At 36.7% G+C, this 22,845-nt stretch overlaps 1 protein-coding gene across 1 annotated transcript; it reads right to left on the reverse strand.

Annotated features, from left to right (window-relative positions):
• Positions 1 to 305: 305 nt before the first annotated feature.
• LOC118580310 (killer cell lectin-like receptor 2) lies at positions 306 to 21,089 on the reverse strand. Its single transcript, XM_036181971.1, has 6 exons — positions 20,978 to 21,089; positions 19,416 to 19,505; positions 18,091 to 18,309; positions 15,905 to 16,047; positions 14,279 to 14,382; positions 306 to 459 (listed from the first exon to the last, which is right to left on the reverse strand). Exons 1-6 carry the CDS (start codon positions 21,087 to 21,089, stop codon positions 306 to 308), a joined length of 822 nt encoding a protein of 273 aa, XP_036037864.1.
• Between the last annotated feature and the right edge of the window lie 1,756 nt (positions 21,090 to 22,845).

Consider the following 22,845-nt stretch of genomic DNA (forward strand, 5'->3'; position numbering starts at 1 on the left):
TGACATAGTCAGGCTGTCTTTTAGGGCTTTATTTAGTTCTATGGGTGTTTAGGTAAACAGAAAGAGCAGATTCTTCAGGGCTTGAGGCAAAGGGGGTCCATGCACCAGAGAAGATGTGTTCTGTGTCTTCCAGGAAGAATGATGGCTTCTGTTCTGGCAAGTCAGATTTGGGAGAATATTTTCAACTTCTTCCAGCTCATCTCTCTGTTTACATAGGGAACAAGTCCTGTGATCAAAACACTTGTTCATAAGGAGTCATGAATTATTACAAAAACAAATGAGGGGCACCACACTCCATTTTACATTTAGTTCCTGCTGAAGAATGAATCAGGGAATTTATCCAGTCTCTTCTCACAGATGCAGGTGTAGGTTTTATCACAGGACTCATTTTCTAGTCTTGCTCTAGATAAAAATGCACATCTTCCAGTATTATGATTCAATTTCATTGTGTTCAAGTCACTAAAGTATAAAAACAATTGGCAATTATTTAATTTTGAACATTCACTGAAATGATTTTAAATTTTCTATTTGGCAAAATAAACAGAATATGGAACTTTTAATAATAAGTGCAATACTAAAATGTTTTTTATTCTCTAACCTCATTAAAAAGAAATGATCTCTTGATCATACCAAAATCCCCATCTTATTCCACCCTTGCAATTTTTAATCAGAAGGTAAAACTGATTATTAATATTTCCAAGGAATTATTTTATGCTAAACCTTCTTTTCCACTTATATTTTGTCAATAAATGTACTAGGTATAAATAAATATGTGTAGCACATAGAACAAGGTCTGATATGCTTGTGTTTTAGGGAGAGAGGTAAGATTTGGAATACAGGCACAGATGAAGGCTTGTAACTAATATTTTGGCCTATTTTCCCTTTTGTGTTCCCCCAACTCATAGCTAATGGGTCTTCTTTGAAACATGGTTATCTACTGAATTCCCTATATGCCGCACAACTATGTGTAGCTGGAGTTTTCCTCCAGTCCCACAAAGCCCCAACAGTCCAACAGCCCACTTGTAAAACAATCACTCAGATGCTTATATTATTTAAACTGTTTGGCCTAGTGCCTCAGACTTCTTGTTATCTACTTCTTCTATCTTAAATTAACCCATTTCTATTAATCTATACTTTGCCACGTGGCTTGTGGCCTACCAACACCTTACATCTTTTTGTCATGGCAGTGGCTGGCAGGTCTCTCTGTCTCAGCCTTCCACTTCCCCCAGTTCTCTTCTCTGCTTGTCCTACCTATACTTTCTGCCTGGCTTCTGTCAATCAGTGTTTTATTTATTAACCAATAGGAGCAACACATTTGACATACAGAACATCCCACAGCAACTATGATTTCTATAGGATTGTATATTAGAAGCCATAAATACCCTTCTGTGAAAAAAATTAAATGCAAAATAAAAAACACATTTAAAAAATAGCAAACAGAGCAAATTAGTACATAAGCTAAATCAGAAGGATTGTGAGTTCCAGTTCAACCTGGGCTATATAGCAAAACCAGAAATCAAAATATAATTTCTTAATAATTAAGATCATCCTGCAAAAACTGACGGAAATCAGATTCCTGCTCAGGCTGAGGTGTTAGTAGAATTTGGAAAAAAAAAGTCTCAAATGGTCAGCGAGACATTGTAGCCAGTTTTCCCCATAATTGATAGAGGAAGCTGACTAAAGAATGAATTCAAAATGGAGATCTTCAATAATAAATCCAGCCCAGCGTAGTTGGGCACAATTATAATTCCAGCGTTTTGGAGATGAAGGTAGGAGAATCATAGTTTAAGTCATAGGGATTTGAGGCAAACATCAATTCATAAGGAGTTTGAAGTTAGTGTGGGCTAATAAGACTCTGACAAAGAAATTCAGAAAGAGAATGAAACCCACTCATATTACATGGAACTGAGGCTTCAAAGGGATCAGTTTTTAGCAAAATAAATCATGTTCTTTGAATCTTGGACTTAAGATGGAGAGAAATGGAATATTCAAGTTTACTATAGGAATTTAGAAGAAAGGAAGATAAGTGAAACCAAGCGGCTTATGGAATGCACATAGGAAAGTTTAGATAATTTAGGAATAAAATATACATTAGTCAGCCATGAGACATGCTCATGGGTACAGTCAGGAAATCATGTGTGTATGTTTAATGTGCAAAGGGAAGATATGATACAGAAGATACCAACTGTTCACAAAAGAGATTTATTAAAGAGAAAAATGTATGCTTACACAGTGACTTGTTCACAAATTGGCATGACAGCTTCCATAATTGCAACAACTCATAACTGTCAAAACTTAGAAACACACCATATGTTCACATATGGAGAAATACCATGGTATATTTTTGTAATAAAAAAGTGCTTTGTAACAAAAAGAATGAATCACTGGTCTGTGACTGTCAATAGCCATGGCATTATACAACAGATAACAACTGATAGTTCAAGCATCAACACACCAGATGAATAATTTTCTGCTAGAGTAACCCTGTTCAAGCAAAGCTTATGATGTCATAAACTATGTATACTATTACTTCTGTCTGTAATATCACATGTGCAAAAATAGCTATGGTATCTCCCTAAGACCTGCAATGTAATGAGCAATCTCATGTGATGTATATATTTAGTCTCATGATTACATCTCAATCTTATGAGCACATATATCTGTGGATGGTCAGGAAGATGACTTCTCATTAAGCTGTAGAATTCTGATGAGTAGAAATTAAACCAAGGATATTTTTCATAATTCAGGCTGACATAGGAAAATAGCAGTATTCTCAGCTACAAAGACAGCTTTTTATTTAGCTGATTTTAGACTTTAGAGCAAATTCAAAATAGAATAGTTGCCTCTGCAAAATAGGCACAAGGACAGATTCTCAAGTGTCTGTTTGTTGAACTAAAGTTAAGCACAAAGCAAATTAATAGACATAATTCTTTCAGCAATTGACTCTCTGCACACACTTCCAACCTCAGTTTATGACACAAGGCTTGAGGTTCAGTCAACAAACTTTTTATTGTTTAAGTCCTGAATTTCAATGTCACTTTCTGTTGGGAAATGCTGACCACTCAGCCTATGTGCCTCACACCTGCTCACCAAGGAGCTTGGCTGACAGCCAAGCGTTGCCACTCACTGATTGACTGGTCGACATGACATCCCTAGCCTGAAAGAAACTATGATTCTCATATTATATCAAATAGCTTTGACTTCCAAAATGTAGCTCATATATTTGTCCAGAATTTTTTTTCTGTGAGAGAACTGCTGCTTTGTAGAGGAGCTGTGAGAGAGAACTATAAGAGAGAGCTGTGTGGAAGGGAAGCTGAGTAGTTACATAGAAGAGAGAGCTATATAGATTGATGGAGCAATATTTTTATAAAGATGTGTATAGGAAAGATGTGTAGAACAGAAATGTGTAGAAGAAAGATGTATGCAGAGTGAGAAAGTCAGGGAAGAATCAAACAGAGCAGGAGCACAATCTGATGCATCCCATTGGCAATGACAGAAGAGCAGCAGATGGCAATTGACTTCAGGGGACTGGCCATCAGGAAACAAAACCTTGATGAGTAAATTTCATATAGAAGAAGCCCCAAGACCACAGATCCTAGAATGTCTTTTGCTTCTGCTGGGCCTTCATATGTTTGCTTCTGCTATCTGTCTACATTTGGTGCCCAGACTTTTGGCAAGAATTTCTACATAAGCCAGGCTGTGGTGGCACACGCCTTTAATCCCAGCACCTGGGAGGCAGAGGTAGGCAGATTTCTGTGAGTTCAAAGTCAGCCTGGGCTACCAAGTGAGTTCCAGGAAAAGGCTCAAAGCAACACAAAGAAACCCTGTCTCAAAAAAAAAATTCTACATAAAAACTGAGAGACTGAGAGAGCTTAAGAGAGAGAGGGAGAGAGAGAGAGATTTTGAACAGAACCAGGAGCAGTTTCCTAGTTCATGTCTCTCATTACAGGCCGAGGGATAGAATTGCATCCCTTGGCCATAGTGGGCCTCACTTAAACATGGTGGACTCCTGGAATTTCTCATGGGCTAAAGGATAAAGAAGTGCTTTCAGCTGCTGCCTGAAGACTTGAGAACATAGCTACAGGCTTAAGAACATAGCTGCATGATACTTAATACTGCTTCCCAGAGTTGAGGCAATAAATGTGGCTCCTACCAGTATGTCTACTATGAAGCTAGGTACTCAGGGAACAAAGGAATGGGACAGTCAGCTTCCAAAGCTGCTGTTTTGGTCCTAGTGCTTAGCAGTTTAAAGTAGTGTTCAGAAAAGGATTAAAGGTATGCAATGAAGACAAATTCAGATGGAAACATCCTCTAAATGGGTAACAGTATATCCAAGAAATGTACATTGGCTTTGGAAAAAGAAGAGAATTGGTATAGATAGTCATAAAAATAAAGTCTTGAAAAATAATAAAGTAATATATAAAAAATAAGCCATGTAAAGATGGAAAATACACAAAGAGTCTGGATTTTGTGTATTATTGTGTTTTCTTTGAATTTTTGACTGTTAATGAGCTAATTGCAGGGAGACATTTGATTGTGGGAGCTACTAAGTTAAACCAACATATATATTTTAAAGGTATCTTGATTTCAAAATATGGGTCTAAGGATACATTGCTTGGGAAAAGAGGCTCTGTTTTTGTTTCTATAGGAAGTAAGAGGCTGTGGAACTGTTTCAGATTAAGATGGATCAGATTTGATCAAGTGAGGTCTACTGAACCTTGGCAGATGGTATATATCAACCAAGGTTCTAGCTGATCTTCCCAAGAATTGACCATTATCTCAAATTTTCTCATAATTCCCATAAGATTACCAATGTCCCCAATCAACAGGAAGTAGTATAGACAACTATGCCCAAATTCCCCAAATATTGTTTATGAATGTTTGTTTTCATTGAAAAGGGGTTAGTTATAAGTGGTTAATATTCATAGTCAGTATCTCTCTAAAGAAAAATGGGCATATGATATAGAAATGATAAGAAAAAGGTAGATTATTGACTATTTTAATCCAAAAAATAACTGTTAATCTCAAAATACTTTACATTGGTATGGATTTTGGTTTATTGATACAAATATAAGGTCAATTTTGTTATGCTATATGTATATTTCTACTCTTGTTTAAGGTATTATATTTATACAACTCATTTAAAAGGTAATATATAGTTAAAAATACAAATTAATAGTCATCTAACTAGTCAAACCTATAGTCATATTAGTTAGGTTTTTTAAATATGAAGAGATATATTTCAGATAGGTAGGTTAATCTTCAAACACTTCAAAGACCTACAAAATATGGCCTTTAAAGTATTTTAACAACTTTGACTTTTCTGGACATTGAGACACATCTGCAACTGCAGCAACATTTACTTCAAAAAGAGTGATGAGCAATCCAGAACTTCCATATGGAGTTTGCTTTCAATGTGGCAAAGGCTAGCCATTTGGGCAAGAAACTGTTCTTTCCTGGACTGCTTGACAATTTGTTGTATAATCTGGACATGTGGGATATACAGGAAAGTGACCACTGAACTTTGCCAAAACAAGGTGGGATGGTCCTTCATGTTCCTGCTTCAAACAAGAAACTGCAGACATTCTGCGTGACACAGAGGAAAGCAACTGATGAAATCTGCCAGTATAGGCAGGACAGACCTTCAATTTCCTGCTTCACTGAAATGTCTGCCAGATACTTTGGGCCTGTAGTCTGACAATGGATGTCCCAACATTACACAAGAACTTTGGGTGACTGTTCAGGCAGCCAGATATCTCTGTTATATCTAAAATTTTAGAAGTTAATTGCAATGCACTTTCTGTTTACTCAGGTAAATATCCTCTGGGGTCTTTGATGGAGTTGAAGACTAGATAATTATAATTGTAGTTTTCCTTAGTTATAATAAGATGAAACTCTAGACTCATGAAAATAGGATAGATGATAGAGTATTTTCTTTAATTTTGCCAAATACAAATAGACTAGATATCGTGACTGTAATTCTTGCTTGATAACTGTTTTGTTATATGTAATTTTCCTGTATTAAAGTTAAAACCTTCCTTTTGATTAGGAAGAAAAGGAAAAATGCTGTTTGATATCTTTCTGTATGCTGTGAATACATGTTACTCTCATTGGATGATAAATTAAGCTGATTTGACCTATAGCCAGGCAGAATACAATGAAGCTGGAAAAACAAATTGAATACTGGGAGAAAGGAGGGCAGAGTTGTAGCAGATGCCAGCCAGCCACCAGCAGAACAAAATGTACTAGAACATACAAAATATTAAATATTTGCCTTGAGACACGTGGCAAAATATAGATCAATATAGATATAGGTTAATTGAAGTTGTAAGAGCTAGGTAAAAATAAGCCTGAGCAATAGGCCAAAGAGTTTGTAATTAATATTAAGCCTCTGACTGGTTATTCGGGAATAGGCAGGCAGGAGAAAGTTGTCCATCTACAGTAACCACATTGTAATTTTTGTGTTGCCTGGAAGATTTTATTGGGGTATGTAAGCTGGAGAGGAAACATAAAATCATAGAATAAAGAATAGAGAACACAGAATAAAGAATACGGAAGAAGAAAACTATCAAAAAGTGTGTGAATGTTTTTCCATTTAACCTCTCAGATAAAAAATCATATTTTACCTACTCTGTGGATTTCTTTCAAGTCCTACACTGCTGGAGGCTGAACCCCAGGTGGGGTTAGATGCATATATCACAAAGGAATGCAGCTTACTGACTTGCTTCCCCAAATTTCCTCAGCCTACTTTCTTATAGTCCCCAAGACTACCAGCCTAGCAGTGATATCACCTACAATGGCCTGGGGCCTCCCACATCAGCCACTAATTAAGGAAATGCCCTACAGGTTTGCCTACAGCCAGATGGTTGTTATTGAGGTACTTTCTCACTTGAAGTTCCTTCTTCTCAGAGGAATCTAGCTTGTGTCTAGTTGACATAAAACTAATTTGCAGAATGGTGCTTGCAAAAGTATACATTTTGCTAAAATTCATATTTCTCATGACTTACACTGGGTCCTGTTTATTACATGTGCACTCTAACTTCAAGACTTGATTTCTCAAGTGTAATTGTCAAAAGAAAGAATGAAAGAAAGAGAGAAGGAAAGGAAGAAAGAAAGAAAGAAAGGTAGGATGAAAGAAGAAAGGAAAGAAGGAAGGAAGAAAGGAAACAGGAAAGAAGGAAAAAATGAAGGAAGGATTGAAAGGAAAGAAAGAGAGAGATGAAAGGAAGGAAGGAAGCAAGCAATCATGAGTCAAACCGTTTCAGAACTAAAGGACATCACAAGTGAATGCACTGCATGATCCTGAGTACAAAGAAATATCAACAGTGACATGATCCAGAAAACTGACAAAAGTGACTACTAAGAATACAGATTATGGATTAGAACATATTAACACATCATCTACATTTATTGAGTTTAATTGTTTTAGTATGGTGTGAAAGAAATTGCTTGTCCCTAAAAAATATTTGTGGATGGATTATTTATTATTATTATCATTATCATTATTATTATTATAATTATTATTATTATTAGGCTTCATGAGACAGAATCTTATTCTGTAGCACACAATGACCTCAAACATACTATGTAGCCCAAGGCTACCCTCAAATTCATTTACCTATGAGATTACAAGTCTTAACCAAACCAAACTAGTGGGAACTCATGAGCTGTGGACCAATTGCTGTGGAGCTTCTATGAGACTGGACTAGGTACTCTGCATAGGAAGACAGTTATGTAATTTGATCTACTTAAGAGGTCCCCTGGCAGTGGGATCAGAATCCATCCCTAGGGCATGAATGAGTCTTTTGGAGCTTACTGCCTATGGTGGGACATCTTACACAGCCTTGGACCTGCCTCAGCTAAGTGTATCAAGCTCTGCTGACTCCCCATGGAGGCCTAGCCTTGGAGGAGGTAGGAATGGGGCTTGGGATGGGGGGAAGACTGAGGTGGAAGGAGGGAGGGGAGGGAATCAGTGGTTGGTATGTAAAATGAATAGAAAATTTCTTAATAAAAAAGAAAAGGGGTGAGGTGGTAGTGCAGCATGCCTTTAGTCCCAGCACTTGGAGGCAGAGCCAGGCAGATCTCTGTGAGTTCAAGGCCAACCTGGGCTACAGAGTGAGTTCCAGGAAAGGCGCAAAGATACACAGAGAAACCCTGTCTGAAATCAAAACAAAACAAAACAAAAATAAAAAAAAGAAAGAGAAGAAAAAAAGATTATAAATCTTGAACATTCACATACACCTGGCCTCAATAAATATTACTGTATCTATGGAGTTTCAACTCAGCATCAAATGGATCAAAGAGAGAGAGAGAGAGAGAGAGAGAGAGAGAGAGAGAATGAGAATACATATGGTTTGTAGAAGGTTGTATGAGTGTCTTAAACTAGTTTGGAAACTATTCACTAAGTCTGAAATTAGTTTTGCAGCAAATAAATGCATTTTAAAGATGATAAATTCTTCTATATACAAAAAGTTTCAAACAGCAGCCAACCAACTAACAAACTCACAGAAAACCATAACTGCACCCTAGTTCTTAATTGTGCTATCAAAGCCATGGATATTGAAACGGTTTGTTCTAGTGATGGTGAAATACATGTGCTATTTATTAGAGTTCTGTATTAAATTCTGTGTGTCACTAAGGAAAAAAAGAGAGTGATTCCTTAGGGCCCTGGACCAAAGGCATCCATTCTACAAATATAAGCTGCTGTATTGTACAAGGAAGGAAAATGGCTTCTGCACTGTTTAGTCAGATTTCAGGAGAAAGTTTCTTCCCTTTCCAGCTCATCACCCTATTTGCACAGTAGATTTAGACCTGTGGTTGAAACATTTGGTGGTTAAGTAGTCATAAATCACAACAGGAAACCAATAAAGATGACTGCATTCCATTTTTAACTTTCCTACGCACTGCACACCAAATTAGATAATTTATCTACTTTCTTTTCTGAGATACAGGAGTGAGTTCTAACACAGTCATCATTATCTACACCTGTTGAACTGAAAAATGCATTGCCTCCTGTCTTATGTGGTGATCCCATTACTATCAAATCACTATTAAATGAAAGATATAATGGGAAATTATTTAAATTCAAATTTTATATTGATTCAGGCCAAAGTTTTTAAAGCAAGATTTATTGACCAAAATGTACAGAATATGGAGTTCATCATAAGTATATCAATAAAAGATTTACATTTTTTTCTAAATGCATACAATTGGTCTTGGGCCAAAGACATGGCTCAGTGGGTGGAGGCCATTGGCATCAGACCAGGCAACTAGATTTCAGACCGCAGGTCCCACACAATAGGAAAGAAATGACTCTTTCAATGCTCCTCTAACTATACTTGTGTTGCGACCTGTATGTCACAGTACATGTGAATACACACACAAAAATAAATGGAATAAAATGAACAATGAAAGTGATCTTTTGATCAAAACTCAGGTTCTTATCTACCTCGCACTGTTAATTTATTTTGTGAGCAAGTTAAATTTACTTTCAGTATTTCCATGCAACAATTTTACACTAAAATTGTTTTCTTCTGATTCTTTTTATAATAAAGACAGTTTAAAAAGAAGAAATAAATGCATGTGGCACACAGGACACAGTCTTAAATGCACACATTTGAGGAGAAAGGGACATTTGTAGAATAGACACAGAAGAGGGTTTGTGACTGTTGTTTTGGTTGATTTTTCTCTTTCCTCCCCCTCCTCAGAGCTATTGGAACTTCTCTGAAACATGGTGATTGACTGTCTTCCCTGTGTGCAACACAACTGCCACCTCTGATGGACAATGAATACTAAATCCACAACTACCTCCCTGTGAAAGATAACTCAAAACTTTAAATAAAAACTTACCGGGCGGTGGTGACACACGCCTTTAATCCCAGCACTCAGGAGGCAGAGCGAGGCTGATCTCTGTGAGTTTGAGGCCAGCCTGGGCTACCAAGTGAGTTCCAGGAAAGGCGCAAAGCAACACAAAGAAACCCTGTCTCGAAAAACTAAAACAGCAGCAACAACAACAACAACCACACTAAAACACAGTGCCGGGCAGTGGTGGCACATGCCTTTAATCCCAGCACTTGTGAGGCAGAGGCTAGTGGATCTCTGTGAGTTTGAGGCCAACCTGGTCTACAGAGCAAGTTCCAGGACAGCCAAGACTACACAGAGAAACCCTATATTGAAAAATGAAAAAATAAATAAATAAATAAAAAGAAAGATGATACATGACTATACCCTAGCATTGAGGAGGCTACTTTAGGAGGATATAAACCAGAATACAATGGGCTATGGGCAAGACCCTGATCAACTAAAACTGAATTCATTCATTTATAAACAGCCAGAAAGCAGATTCCTATACCATATGAGGCTTCAGTAAAGCTGAGACGCCCAAAGCATCAGTAAAGCATGACAGCCAGTCTTTCTACTAATAGGCAGGGCAAAATAAATAGTGAATCTACAGAAAATGGTCATTCAAACACCAAATAATGAATCCAGGAGTATCAGGAGTTTAAGGCCAGTTAGGTAAATACAGTCAATTTGAACCAGGCTAAACTAATGAGAATCTATGTCAAAGAATACCAGACAGATAATGAAATCCATCAAACTCCATGGGACTGAAATGGCAAAGAAATAAAACTTTAAACAAAGATGGCCTTCATTTAACATTGGATTTAATCCAGGTAGAAATAGAAGATTTAGATTTGCAATAGGAACAGAAAAGGAAGGTAAATAAAACTAAGTGTCCCATGGATCATACAAAGAACAGGTAAAGTACAGTAGAAATGAGTATACACATTAGTCAGCCATAAGATATTTTGTACAATCACTAAAGCATGTGTGTTGAACATGGGCAAAGAGGAATAGACAGAGCAGACGCTCACTACTCATAAGATACACATGGAGCACATATTCTGCATCATGAGCTCTTAACTTTACCTCCATAGTGATGCCTACCTAGACCTCTACCCAAGAAACACAACCTCACAACTGCTCAAGAGGCTCATTAGCAGCTGACATGGTAAGCAGGTGTACGAGATTCTGTGTTCTCCCACTGGAGAAAATACTTGTGGTGGCCACAGAAACCTTCTGACCACTGGACTTCCTTACAGAATTCTCATGTTCAGGCCCAGTAATCACACCATAATTAGGAAGCAGTTCTGTAATATAGTCAAGGTCTACAAAGATCACTTAATCTGGACGCAGACATCCTTTCAGCCACTAGAACCTCTCTCTAAATGTTATCACATGCTCATTTCACGCTGTATGGTGCTGTAGGATACAAACAAATTCATTAACTCTGTGGCCTTTCACAGTGTCAAACAGCAACAATTCTAGTGCTTAGGAGGTAGATGCAAAGGAGCAGAGCTAGCCTGTGTGAAATGATACTTCCTATAGAAAAAAACAAAATTCATAACAATAGTGATAATCTGTATGATTTGTACATATTAATACATCATGTAAGGTCTTCTTACTCTGAACACCACTGTGACTGTTTTTGTAACAGAAATTCACTGAATACCACAAAGATAATTCCATAATGAACAAAATCCAGCAGAAACAGTACATTAAGCCCACTAAAGTACAGACAATAGGATTATCAACTAACACATGTAAAATAAGTATGGTTGATATCTCTAAAGGGATGAAAAACAACCACACCTGCCTGTAGTCTCAGTAATTGAGAGATGGAGATACAAGGATCAAGAGTTCAAGACCAGCCTGAGAACATAAATCCCTATTTCAAAATAACAACAACAAACAATAAAAATTAAATTTATTTTAAATGATATAAAAAGTAAGTTAAAATGTAACTAGCTAACAAGTTATTAAAGGACAAACAGAATTATTAGAGTTTTTTTAAAAAAATGTATTTCCAAAAAAAAATCAATAACCAGAAAAACTAATGAATATGTGATATGAAGGCAGAGAGAGGGTTCTTAGGATTAAAGATAAAATGTGAATGAGTGCTAGAAAATAATGGACAGGAGAGAATAAAGGATGGATCAACCAAAACTAAGGATGTATAAAATACCTATGGATTCCCACTATATGTAAGCTCATAGTTGACCAACACAAAACAGACTCCTTATTTCTTTGGTGGTTTGGGGACCTTTGTGTGTTTGCTGTTTCAGACAATTTTTGTTTTACTGGTTGATTTCTTTAGTTTGATTTTATTTGCTTTTTGTTTCGGGGAGAGAGAGAAAAATAAGATGAAATTGAGTGAGTAGTGAGGGAGGTGGGGAGGAACTGGGTATTAAGGGGGGAAACCCTATCAAAATATGTTCTATGGAAATTTTAATTAAAAATATCAATGTGTAATTTAAAAAAGAATAAGATCTACAGAAGATATGAGTTAATAAATGAAAATCAAAGTGCAAGGTAAGGGATACCTCCAAAGAAATTACTGGTCAGCAATACCAAAGAGGTCTCCAAACAACACAGGCTGTTGCTGTGCCCTTCCTTTTCCACTACAACTACATGGTAACACCCTATTTCTGAAGACACCACACAGTTGGTGTCAGGACACAGAAAAATCAATCTCAAATCAATCAGGAAACATCTTTCCTTGGGCTAGCTTTCAATGGGTCAAAGGTCCTTTGTAGGTTGCTAGGGGAGTATCATAGTGTGTTAGGGTTTTTATTGCTGTGAAGAGATATCATGACATCAGCAACTTTTATAAAGAAAACATCTAATTGGGGTGTTTCCCTTACAGTTTCAGAGGTTCAGTCCATTATCATCGTGGTGGGGAGCATGGCAGAATTCAGGTAGACTTGGTGCTCAATCCTTCTTGATATGCAGACTACAGAGAGCCAATTGACATAATCAGTGGTATCCAGGGCATAAAACACCTCAAAGCACACTCCCACAGTAACACACTTCCTCCAGTAAGACACTATTCTCTCCAACAAAGCCACATCTCCTAATAGTGACACTCCCTGTGAGATTATATGGACCAATTACATTCTAATTTCCAAAGGGAGAAAAGACTTGAAAGATCTTACCCAGTACTGGATCTAGCAAGCCACAATACTGAACTATGGATCCACTGGATCCATAGTTATAGGATAACTAACTGCTTTCTTATTGCAATTGAAGGATGTCATGTTTGATATTGTAATCCAAACCAAAAGTCCATTATTGTGGAAGTCATGGGCCCTAGTATGGAATCTGCTACTATCATTTCACTAAGTAGTCATTTGGTCAAATTGTGCTCTGAATATTTATGTTTATGGCCTAGACATGGGCTGCTCTCAACCTCTGTCAGAGAAGCTTCTTTTTACAATGGATATTGGTCAGTGCAAAGAAGAAGGATTGGTCAAAGTGCCCAGGAGAAGAGAATATATGCTCAGCCATAGAGGAGACATCTTCATAAACTCTTTCCCCAAAAACCACCACCAAGACTCAGAAAAAGGAGGGAAGATGAAGCAGAAAGAATGTAATGACAGGGAAGGGGAAAAGCACCATGAAAATCATCATTCTGGACATGACAAAATTCCTGCATAGATGGGGCACTGCCCACTACCACTTAAGGAATCACTAATGTTAGGTAGCTGCTGCTGGAAAAGAGAGATTTGTTCTTCTTGGGGGTGTGGCCACTGGTAGGTATCCTTCCTCCACTGGATGCTGAACCATGCTCCCATGGACAGCATCCAGTAAGAAAACATGAGTTGGAGGGGCACATGTTAGGACAGAAGCAGAAGCAGCTTAGGGAGACAGAGGGAAGGGTGTAATCATGTTGTATTTTATGTATATAAGATATATTCAGGAAAAAGAATTATTATTAATAAAGATAATCAATGAATAGTTTTCTACTAGATTACAAATTAACATAAAACTTGGAGTTTATACAATATAACATCTTGAAATGGAGGGTAGATACACATATGTATGTATATGCAAAATTTTCTAATATTTATAGATAACAAAAATTTATATAAGCTAACTAAAGAAACAAATGATGTGAATGTTTCAGATATTCATATTCATAGTATCTATCAGGATGATCTAGTCACTTCAAGTGATCTTATGCTGTTGATTTGCTTGGGCCCTGCACATCTTAGAACATACAATCCTGAGCTGTGCTCAGTATTACGTCACTGGCAGTCATTTTCTAGACCATTACTCTTCCCTATCTAACACTTGCTCAAACACTATCTTATGCATCTTGTCCTTACCTGTGAGGTCCATTGACAATGAAAAAGCATTATGAAATGAGAGAAAAGCCTTTGCAACCATCCTCCCAACAGTGCACCAGTGTTAGAGTGTGAGGACTCAGGAAACTCACAGTTTAGATGGGCTGTCACCAATCCATTGCCATTTGCTTTTTTCTTTGTTATATGATAATCCAATCCAGTAACTGCCTGGCTTAATTTGAAGCTGAAGAAACTTCTGTAAGGAAAAAAAAAAAAAAAACCTCATCTGATGATAAAATTTCCCTCTGCCTGGTGAGAAGAGAACAGGATAGCAGGCCCCAGCTATTCTTATGTCAGTGCTCTGCTGTCCTGTCCTCCAGCACTTCAGTCCCTCCAAGCTCATTTTTAAAGTGATTTCCCACTAGTAGCTCATTTATGTCAAAACCGATGTCAGCTATTTAAAATGAAAACTTCGAGTGTCTAGAGTGTTCATGAAATGATTTGTGACTGTGATTCTTAGACCTAGTTTCACTGTGTAGCATCAGTCGACCTTGAACTCACAATATTCCTGCTTGTGGCTCCTAAAAACAGGCACACTGCATACATGGTTCATTAAATAATTTCTGACACTCTATGAAATTAATCAAATGTGCATTCCCAAAGACTACAGAGGCCTGTGGGAAGTGTTCATAGGGTAAGCAATGTCCTTTCTTCAAAGCAAATTCATTAAGATGAAAAATCCTGTGTGAGAATCTGTGCATTAAGTTCCAACCTCCAGAGAGGAAGACATTCTGAAGTTCAAACCTGGAGGTGACAAAAATTGAGGAGGAAAGGCACAGACATTTGGAAAAATTTAGTGTCTTACAAGTGACATCCAAATGGCATGATGTCTAATTAAATTCCTGACTATATTTTAAAATATGAGTTTACATTTAATTATGATTACTATGTCAAATGGAAATTTACATTACTATTTCACATTAAAATTCTTTTATGTTGTAATTTTTACACATATATTAAATTGGCATATAAATTTTGTACCATGTTCTAAATGACAAAGGTTTCAAGCTGATCATTCAACCTTTTGTCTAGAAAAATATAGTCTTTATAATAGAAGAGATTTTGTTAATAATAATTTAAACAGAAAGTATCAGTACCTTGGTACCTTTGTTTTCTTTTAATTACTCATTTCTAAAAATAGACATCTTTGTATAAGGAATAAAAATAGTATAAATTAATAATTATGGACAGTTTCATTGACACTATTTACTTCAATGGTTCTCATATAATTTCCATTTTGAAAATTGTCCCAGAGGTCAGTTACTTTCTATATTGTCTTCTAATTACTCATCTCAGGTAGTCTCACTTCTGGGTTCCAAAGAGGAAGCCTAGACTATGGCTTCTCTGGGTCTAGTTGGCACTCGATGGAGATACGTAACTGTTGGTCACAACTTGTGCTATACCGAAGGGTTAAATTTATTCAGGGAAACATGCTTCTATGAGGGACTCTTTTGAGACTCCTGAGAAATGGAGGAGCCTGCAAAGACACAGCTGTCTCTTTAATGAGTATTCTCATAACATACCCTGTGTCCTTGCACTAAGCCAGGAACACGAAGGAGTAGCCTAGGATAATCTTACTGAACAGTTTTTGTTCACATTACAGACAAACCATATACAATGCTTTCTCTTTCAGTAAACCTGCCTGGACTCAGTATCTCACTATCCAAGGGTTAAGGAGCAGGTAGTCTAACAATAAAGAAGTATGTAATGTAATGTACCAATTCATCATTATCCTCTATATTCAAAAAGGATAAACTGCAATTCTGGCAGGTCTGTTCACATCCACTCCAGTGTTTTTCGTCCGTGATGAAATAATAACATTTTATGCCAGCGCAGAACCAGTGTCCTTCAACACGTTTTCCTACAACAGAGAAGGGAATGGTGAAAATTCTTACTTTCTAGTATTATGTTATTGGGGAGATGTATTTATTACACACGTATAACTAAGTAAAATTCAGAAATTGAAATTTTACAATGTTGAGATATCTTTGTACACCCTTGCTCTATGAAGTGTTGTTTATAACACTAAATATATAGAAACAGATGATGTGTTCATTGTTGATAAATCAGTAAATATATATATATATATATATATATATATATATATATATATATATAAACAAATGCACACAAAGGAATACTACTTATCCTTTAAAGGGAAGTAAACTGGCTGGGAATAATAGATTATTCCTATATCCTGAGCACTCCATAGAGCAGGAGGATCACCACCAGTCTGAGGCCAGCCTAGGCTAAGTAGTGACTTCCTTGCAAGCCCTGACTATAAAGCAGACTCTAAGAAAGCCTTCACTACAAAATAAAACCATGTCTTACACCACAACACCACAAAAGAGAGATGTTCAACTAAGTGACAGACACAGATGAACTCAAGGATGGTGTGTAAAGTGAAATAGGCCAGGTACAAGACCATACTTCGTTGCTCAACTCAGATGAGGTTTCTAACACAGCCCAATGCTAAGAAGCAGAGTCTTGTGAGATACCAGAGCTGGAATATGAGGAACAAACACCTGCTGCAAAGAGGCAGTTACAAGGATGATGGAATTCTAGACCTGTGGTAATGCACTGTGTCCCAGTTCATCCACACACACTGTGCATTTAAGGTTGTGCTGGGATCTGTGTTAGAAGATCTTACCTTAATAGAAATAAGAGACACATGAGGGAGCTTTCGAAGGAGTTAGTCTATTCTCCTCATTATGTTGATACTTTTAACAGTATGCCCACATACCCAAATATGTCAAATTGAATAAATTAAAATGTGTGTGGTTTGTGTAGCAATAATATGATTGTTTTGTTTGGTGAAGGGCTGGGGAAGGTCACGCTCTATTATCAAACTTTATCTACAACCTTTGTTTTCCTGAGAAGAGGTATCATTGTGTAGCTCAGGCTAGCCAGGAATTTGCTGAGTTGTCCATATTGTCCTAAAATTTAAAATCCTCCTGTCTCAGACTCCTAAGGACAGGGACTATAGCAGTATACTACTATTTACAGATGATAGGTATTTTAAAAAATGAGAAAAAATATTTTTCATGGGTCTGAAATATTTCAAAAAGTTTTGTGACTTTTTTCTATCATATATTATAATGTAGTAGTTTGAAAGATATTATTATTCCTTGCATGATAATGATTTTTACCCCTATCAAATTATAGTGAGATCATATGCAAAAGCTCTTTGTAAATTATAAATTCTGAAAAAAAATTAGTAATAAACAATAAACTGTGTCCATTATAGTTATCCAGTCACAATACATGGTAAGAAAGGTTCTTTGTAATCCTTGATATTTTCATCTTTCTGGCCTCATTCACTGTGTCACTGACAGTTGCACAAGTGTGGACACCATTTTGAAGTTTCAGGATGTGCATGGTCACAAACAGGCCAACTCTCTCATACCAAGGCAGAAGGAAAACACACACATACTTATTTTTATGCCTGCACCCATATACATGCTCTAAGTCCATTTCAGCCTAAGAATTTCATAAATATACTCTTATTGGAAACTTCCAAACAGCCAGCTCATGCACTAAGGACAGGTCCCAGTCCCACTGCCTAGGTGTCTCCCAAACTTCCAGGTTCTGTCAGCAACAAAGCTGGAGCCTCAGATTTGCCCACAGACCAAAAGAACCTGAATTATCAGCTGTGCTGATTTACTGTTATATCCCCTTGGAGCAGTACTAAACCACAACAGTTACCGAGTTCCAGAATTTATAAGGTTCTCCTAATTCAAACAGTGATTTCTAGGGTTCCATGCCCCTCGATGAGATAAGGAAACCTCAAGCCACTAACCCACAGATCACCAGCATTGTAAGCTGCTAATTGGACTTCAAATCTTCTAGAGAAGAAACAATACAGAATAATGCAATTCTTTATTCAAGATACCCCCCCCCTTACCTGTGAGCTGTTTGCAATCTAAAACAACATTAATTTCCCCATAGTAATTCTGTTTTCTGTTGAGGGAAACAAGATGGTCTTTGCAGGCATCACACTCTACAGACTTAGTTTTCCACATTTCTTCCATTAAGTAGCTTGCATTTTGCATGGTGCTGTACTCTTGATGGAGATTATTTAGAGCTTTCTGCAATTCATGTTTTTCTTGATTATACTGAAAAACTGAAATTAGTAACAGATACAACACCAAAAAAGCTCACCAGGAGTAAATATTGAAATTAAAGATAACAGAGAAAACCCATGTTGATTACCAACACATATAATTAGTATAACTGGTACTTTGACATTTAGAAAGTAACACCTCAATTAACTCACTGTTGGAATGGAAACAGGAATTTCCCTTTATCAAGGTAACTTTAACATAAAGTAAACAATACAGCTGAATAAAATTTCAGTGGATGTACCACAACTTCCAATTATTTAGTTTGTCACAGCACAAAACTTTCAAATAAATACATAAGTAAAAAATTTAGTGAATACTTAACACAGCATGAAAAATGTGAACTAAGAAACATTAAGAAATGACACAATTGGGCTGGGCGGTGGTAGCACCTACCTTTAATCCCCGCACTCAGGAGGCAGAGCCAGGCGGATCTCTGTGAATTCGAGGCCACCCTGGATTACCAAGTGAGTTCCAGGAAAAGGCAAAAATCTACAGAGAAACCCTGTCTCAAAAAACCAAAAAAAAAAAAAAAAAAAAGAAAAGAAAAGAAAAAAAAGAAATGACACAATTCTCATTGGACCAAAGTGAAAGCAAAATATCCAGATACATTGTCATATCTTAGCACATCTTGGGAGTGATTTTCTCTAAACATGTGAAGGAATTCATAAAGCTCAAGCTTCAATCTCTCTGTACAGATGAAGACTCTTCACTTAACCATGTCCTTATTATACACAAGGAAAATGAACGTCATCATTTCTTTGCACAGTTGTTTCTCATAGAATATTTACATAAGATTCACAATCACCTAAGCTCACAAAGCAGACTACCATTAAGTCCTCAAAAGGAACAATACCAGGAATGAGACAGAACAAGGCAGCTCTCAACAGCCCCAGAGTTAATAAAATAGGTATATATGAGAACAGGACACTGAAGTGTGTCAGGCAAAAAACAAAACAATAAACAAACAAAAAAACACAGTTGAGAGCTGTCTGGCACATTCCCTGATTATAGTCAGAACAATGGACAGAGTGTGTTAACTGCATAATTTGTGTCTAAAGTTATTACTTAGGTGGAAAGGTAAAGAAGATTTATACCAGTTACTCACTGTGTTTCACCAACATGGCAACTGTCACCAGCAGAATGGAACAAAGAATTCCCAAAGGTATTGCAATGAGGTGCCAAGGGACTGACCACTCTTAAATCAAATCAAAACAAAACAAAAAATAAATAAACAAACAAAAAACAAAGCAAGAAAATAATCACCATGAAAAGAACATGACCTAATACTAATTATAATTTTATGTAGCATTCAAAAAAGGGTATATTGGTTTCTAAAAGTTTTACAGAAGTCCATCATACAAGCTGAGCAAGTTGACTGAACATGTGCTTTCAAAGTTTGTAGATTTCTACCCAAAATGCACCCACTGTAAAAATCCTACATGTGTGAAGTTTCATGGGGTTTTACACTTTTTTACCTTTGGCCTTACATTCTCAATCCTCCTGACTCATCCTAGAAGTAGCTGGATGACAGGCACATACCCTTCACCCAGATCTACTGGATCAAAGTGCATCCTTCAGAAAGCACTGGAGGCACAGACACACTCCATATAGAAGACCTAGACCTGGAGCATACAGTCAACCAAAGGTACTTAACTGAGGATGAGGAAGAAGGGAAGAAGGGCAGATGTTCTTGAGAACTGGTAGGGAACTGTGGTTGTTCTGGTGCTGACACTTATACAGGTCCATCCTAAAAGGGGCCTAAATTCAACTCGCTATTTTCCATAAGTTCCTTTATTTTTCTAGGCGACACTAAACATCCTTGTGTATCTGAAGTGTTGGGAATCAGAAACTATCACTGTACAAAAGAAGTTAAAGTTCTCAGCTTGGAGTTCACTGTTACAGTTTATGCAGAGTAAAAAGAAAAATAGAATAGAAAAGTGAGATTTCCTTTTTTTAAATAAACTTAATTATTCTTTAACATTTCTGCAAATGCATAATGTGCTTTAGTCATGCCCATCTCATCCCCTCTCTTCTTCTGCAGCTTCTTCCCAGAAAGAGACTTCCTCATCTCATGGACTGCTTTTGCTGTTTGGTTGCATTAGATGTTGGAAATATTTAAGACAATTAAAACACTTCTGCAAGAATGAAAGTATTGCTTCTAATGTGTACTTTGCATTTATGTAAGATTTCATTTCTTTAGAACATATGTTGTTTCTTCAGATTCTAGTTTTTCAGTTTTAAAGGTTTCAGAATTTTTCTAGACTAGATTAAATAATAAAACCTCCTAACAGTTTCTCAAATTGATGGAATGCATTCAATTCTCACTTGTCAATTCTCAAGAAATTTTTCTTATTGACATCTATTGAACTCTTCTATCTGTCTGGCTTTCTCTGTTACCAACTAACAGGTAAAAATAGAGTTGTTGTTTTCTTTTCCTTTTTTTCCTTTTGAAAATTTATTACTTAATTTTTAAACCTATTTTGAACAATTTTGTACATGATTACTCTCCCACTCACACTCATTTATCTCTCCTCCCACTCTGCATCACCAAGCCCAGCTAAGATGGAGGGTGATCATTTTCCATAGAAGCCAGTAGGATATTGTTTTCAAATGTCAAAAGTTACAATGCATGAAAAACAGGTGACTTTAGACATTTAAAACACTTACCTCTGTGGTCAGCTTCTCTGGGCCCTTGGGTCTCATCAGCCCTTCCTCTGTTCTGCAACTCCGAAGAAGTCTTCTGGAACCTCACAGTTGTATAAGTGATCTCATCACTCATCTTGTGAGTAAGTGAAGTACAGTCTGTGTTAAAATCTGCCCTTGAGTGATTTCTAAAGAAAAGTTAAAATGTCCACCTTTAGGAAGGTACTTGGATCTGATGCTGCATGAGAAAGGGTGGGGTCTGATTCATTCCCCTAATAATCAAAATACCCTAAATCACATGGATTGACCCTGTTTTCTACTAGGGTAAGAAATCTTTGGAGACTTCTGTCATTTATACCTCTAATGTTCACAGCACTTATTATTAGAAAATACAGAAAGAACTAAAAACTTACTAATAAGCTATTATAATATTGGCACAGCCTATTTGTTTAAAATATTGAACATATATAAATTGTTACGAAAAATTGGTACTACCGCAAATAACTGAAATAATTTTCAAGTATCAATTCAAATAACAAACAGTAAAAGCTTTCTGAATGAATAAAAATTTTACTTTAAAATTATTTACACATTTTGATAAACACAAATATAAAAAATGTTCTTGCAGTCTTTTCAACTAAACTGACTCTCAGAGTTTCCCAGACACCACCATCCAAACAATATATGAATTATCACAGTTAATACTGTGAATGGTTAACATTTTGGACTCCAAGACACATAAATACTTCTTCGACTAAAGCCCAAACTCCTGAGCTGTCCACCCTCTCTTCCCAGTCTTATCCTACACATTCTTCTCCAGGGTCAGGCCTAGTAAATGCATGGAAGGAGAAAAATTCTACTGAGTGGGATAGTCTAGACCCAGAAAGACAAATACTGCATGTTCTCTCATGTCTGAGGCTTCTGACTCCAAGTCTTCAGACATGGTACAGAACCTGGAGTAACTGCAGCAACCAGGAAAGTAGAAAGGGGTACTGCATGGGTGGGGTGTGGGAGCAATAGAGATGGGCATAGCAGGATACAACCTGAAGTTTTAATCTCAAATCATTCTACGTGATTATTTCACATATTATATTCTAGAATATGATATTGTCAGAGGAACCTATATGAAAATAAATTTTGTCACTATAAAGCAGTCATTAGTGAATGCCCATGAATGATTCAGTCTGATAATAGATATCAATATATTATTAAATAGTAAATATTTGTAACTCACCTTGCCCCTTACATTCATAACTGAGATGACAGCCAACAGATAATATGGAAAACAAATAATACATGCATTTATTCTCTAATTTTCTAATTTATGAAGTTATCTGAAATTATTCAAATTTTCCCTTATTTGCTGAGAAAAAGAAAACTTTCCATTACAGAATTCATTTTTTTAAATTGTTATGTATTATTATTTGGGGTTTTTGGAGGGTTGGCAGTACCTGTGCCATGGTGAAGTTATCCAGAGAATAACTTTACTGAGTTAGGCCTCTCATTTTACCTTTATGTGAGTCCCAAGGATCAAACTCAGGTGATCACTCAGTCTTGTGTATCGAGTATGTTACACACTGAGCCATCTTACCTGGCTCCTATTATGACCTCTTCAAGATGGATAATATATAAGCATTTAACCCACTCAAGAGTAGTGAACTCCATAGAACCTCCTACCTTACTTTCTTAGCACATAGCAAAAGTCACAGTACAATCACAAAGAAAATAACCAGTGCTGAACTCCAAATTTCACATGCCAGAGTCAACCAGATCTAACACAAGCAACCGAGGGCTTCCCCATCTATCCCGCTCTCATGTCAACAGCATCTGAAATGCTCTAGAGAATATTTGATCATGTGATAGAAAAACAATAAAAGCAGCTGTTACCTGTG

Source organism: Onychomys torridus, chromosome 3, assembly GCF_903995425.1.
Source record: "Onychomys torridus chromosome 3, mOncTor1.1, whole genome shotgun sequence".
Taxonomy (NCBI): domain Eukaryota; kingdom Metazoa; phylum Chordata; class Mammalia; order Rodentia; family Cricetidae; genus Onychomys; species Onychomys torridus.

Coding starts and splice junctions, on each gene's coding strand:
- LOC118580310 (XM_036181971.1), bottom strand. CDS start 21,089: ATGAGTGATGAGATCACTTATACAACTGTGAGGTTCCAGAAGACTTCT. Junction 18,310..19,415: donor TGCCATGTTGGTGAAACACA/GTGAGTAACTGG, acceptor TACTAATTTCAG/TTTTTCAGTATAATCAAGAA. Junction 460..14,278: donor GGTGACAGCCCATCTAAACT/GTGAGTTTCCTG, acceptor TTTATACTTTAG/TGACTTGAACACAATGAAAT.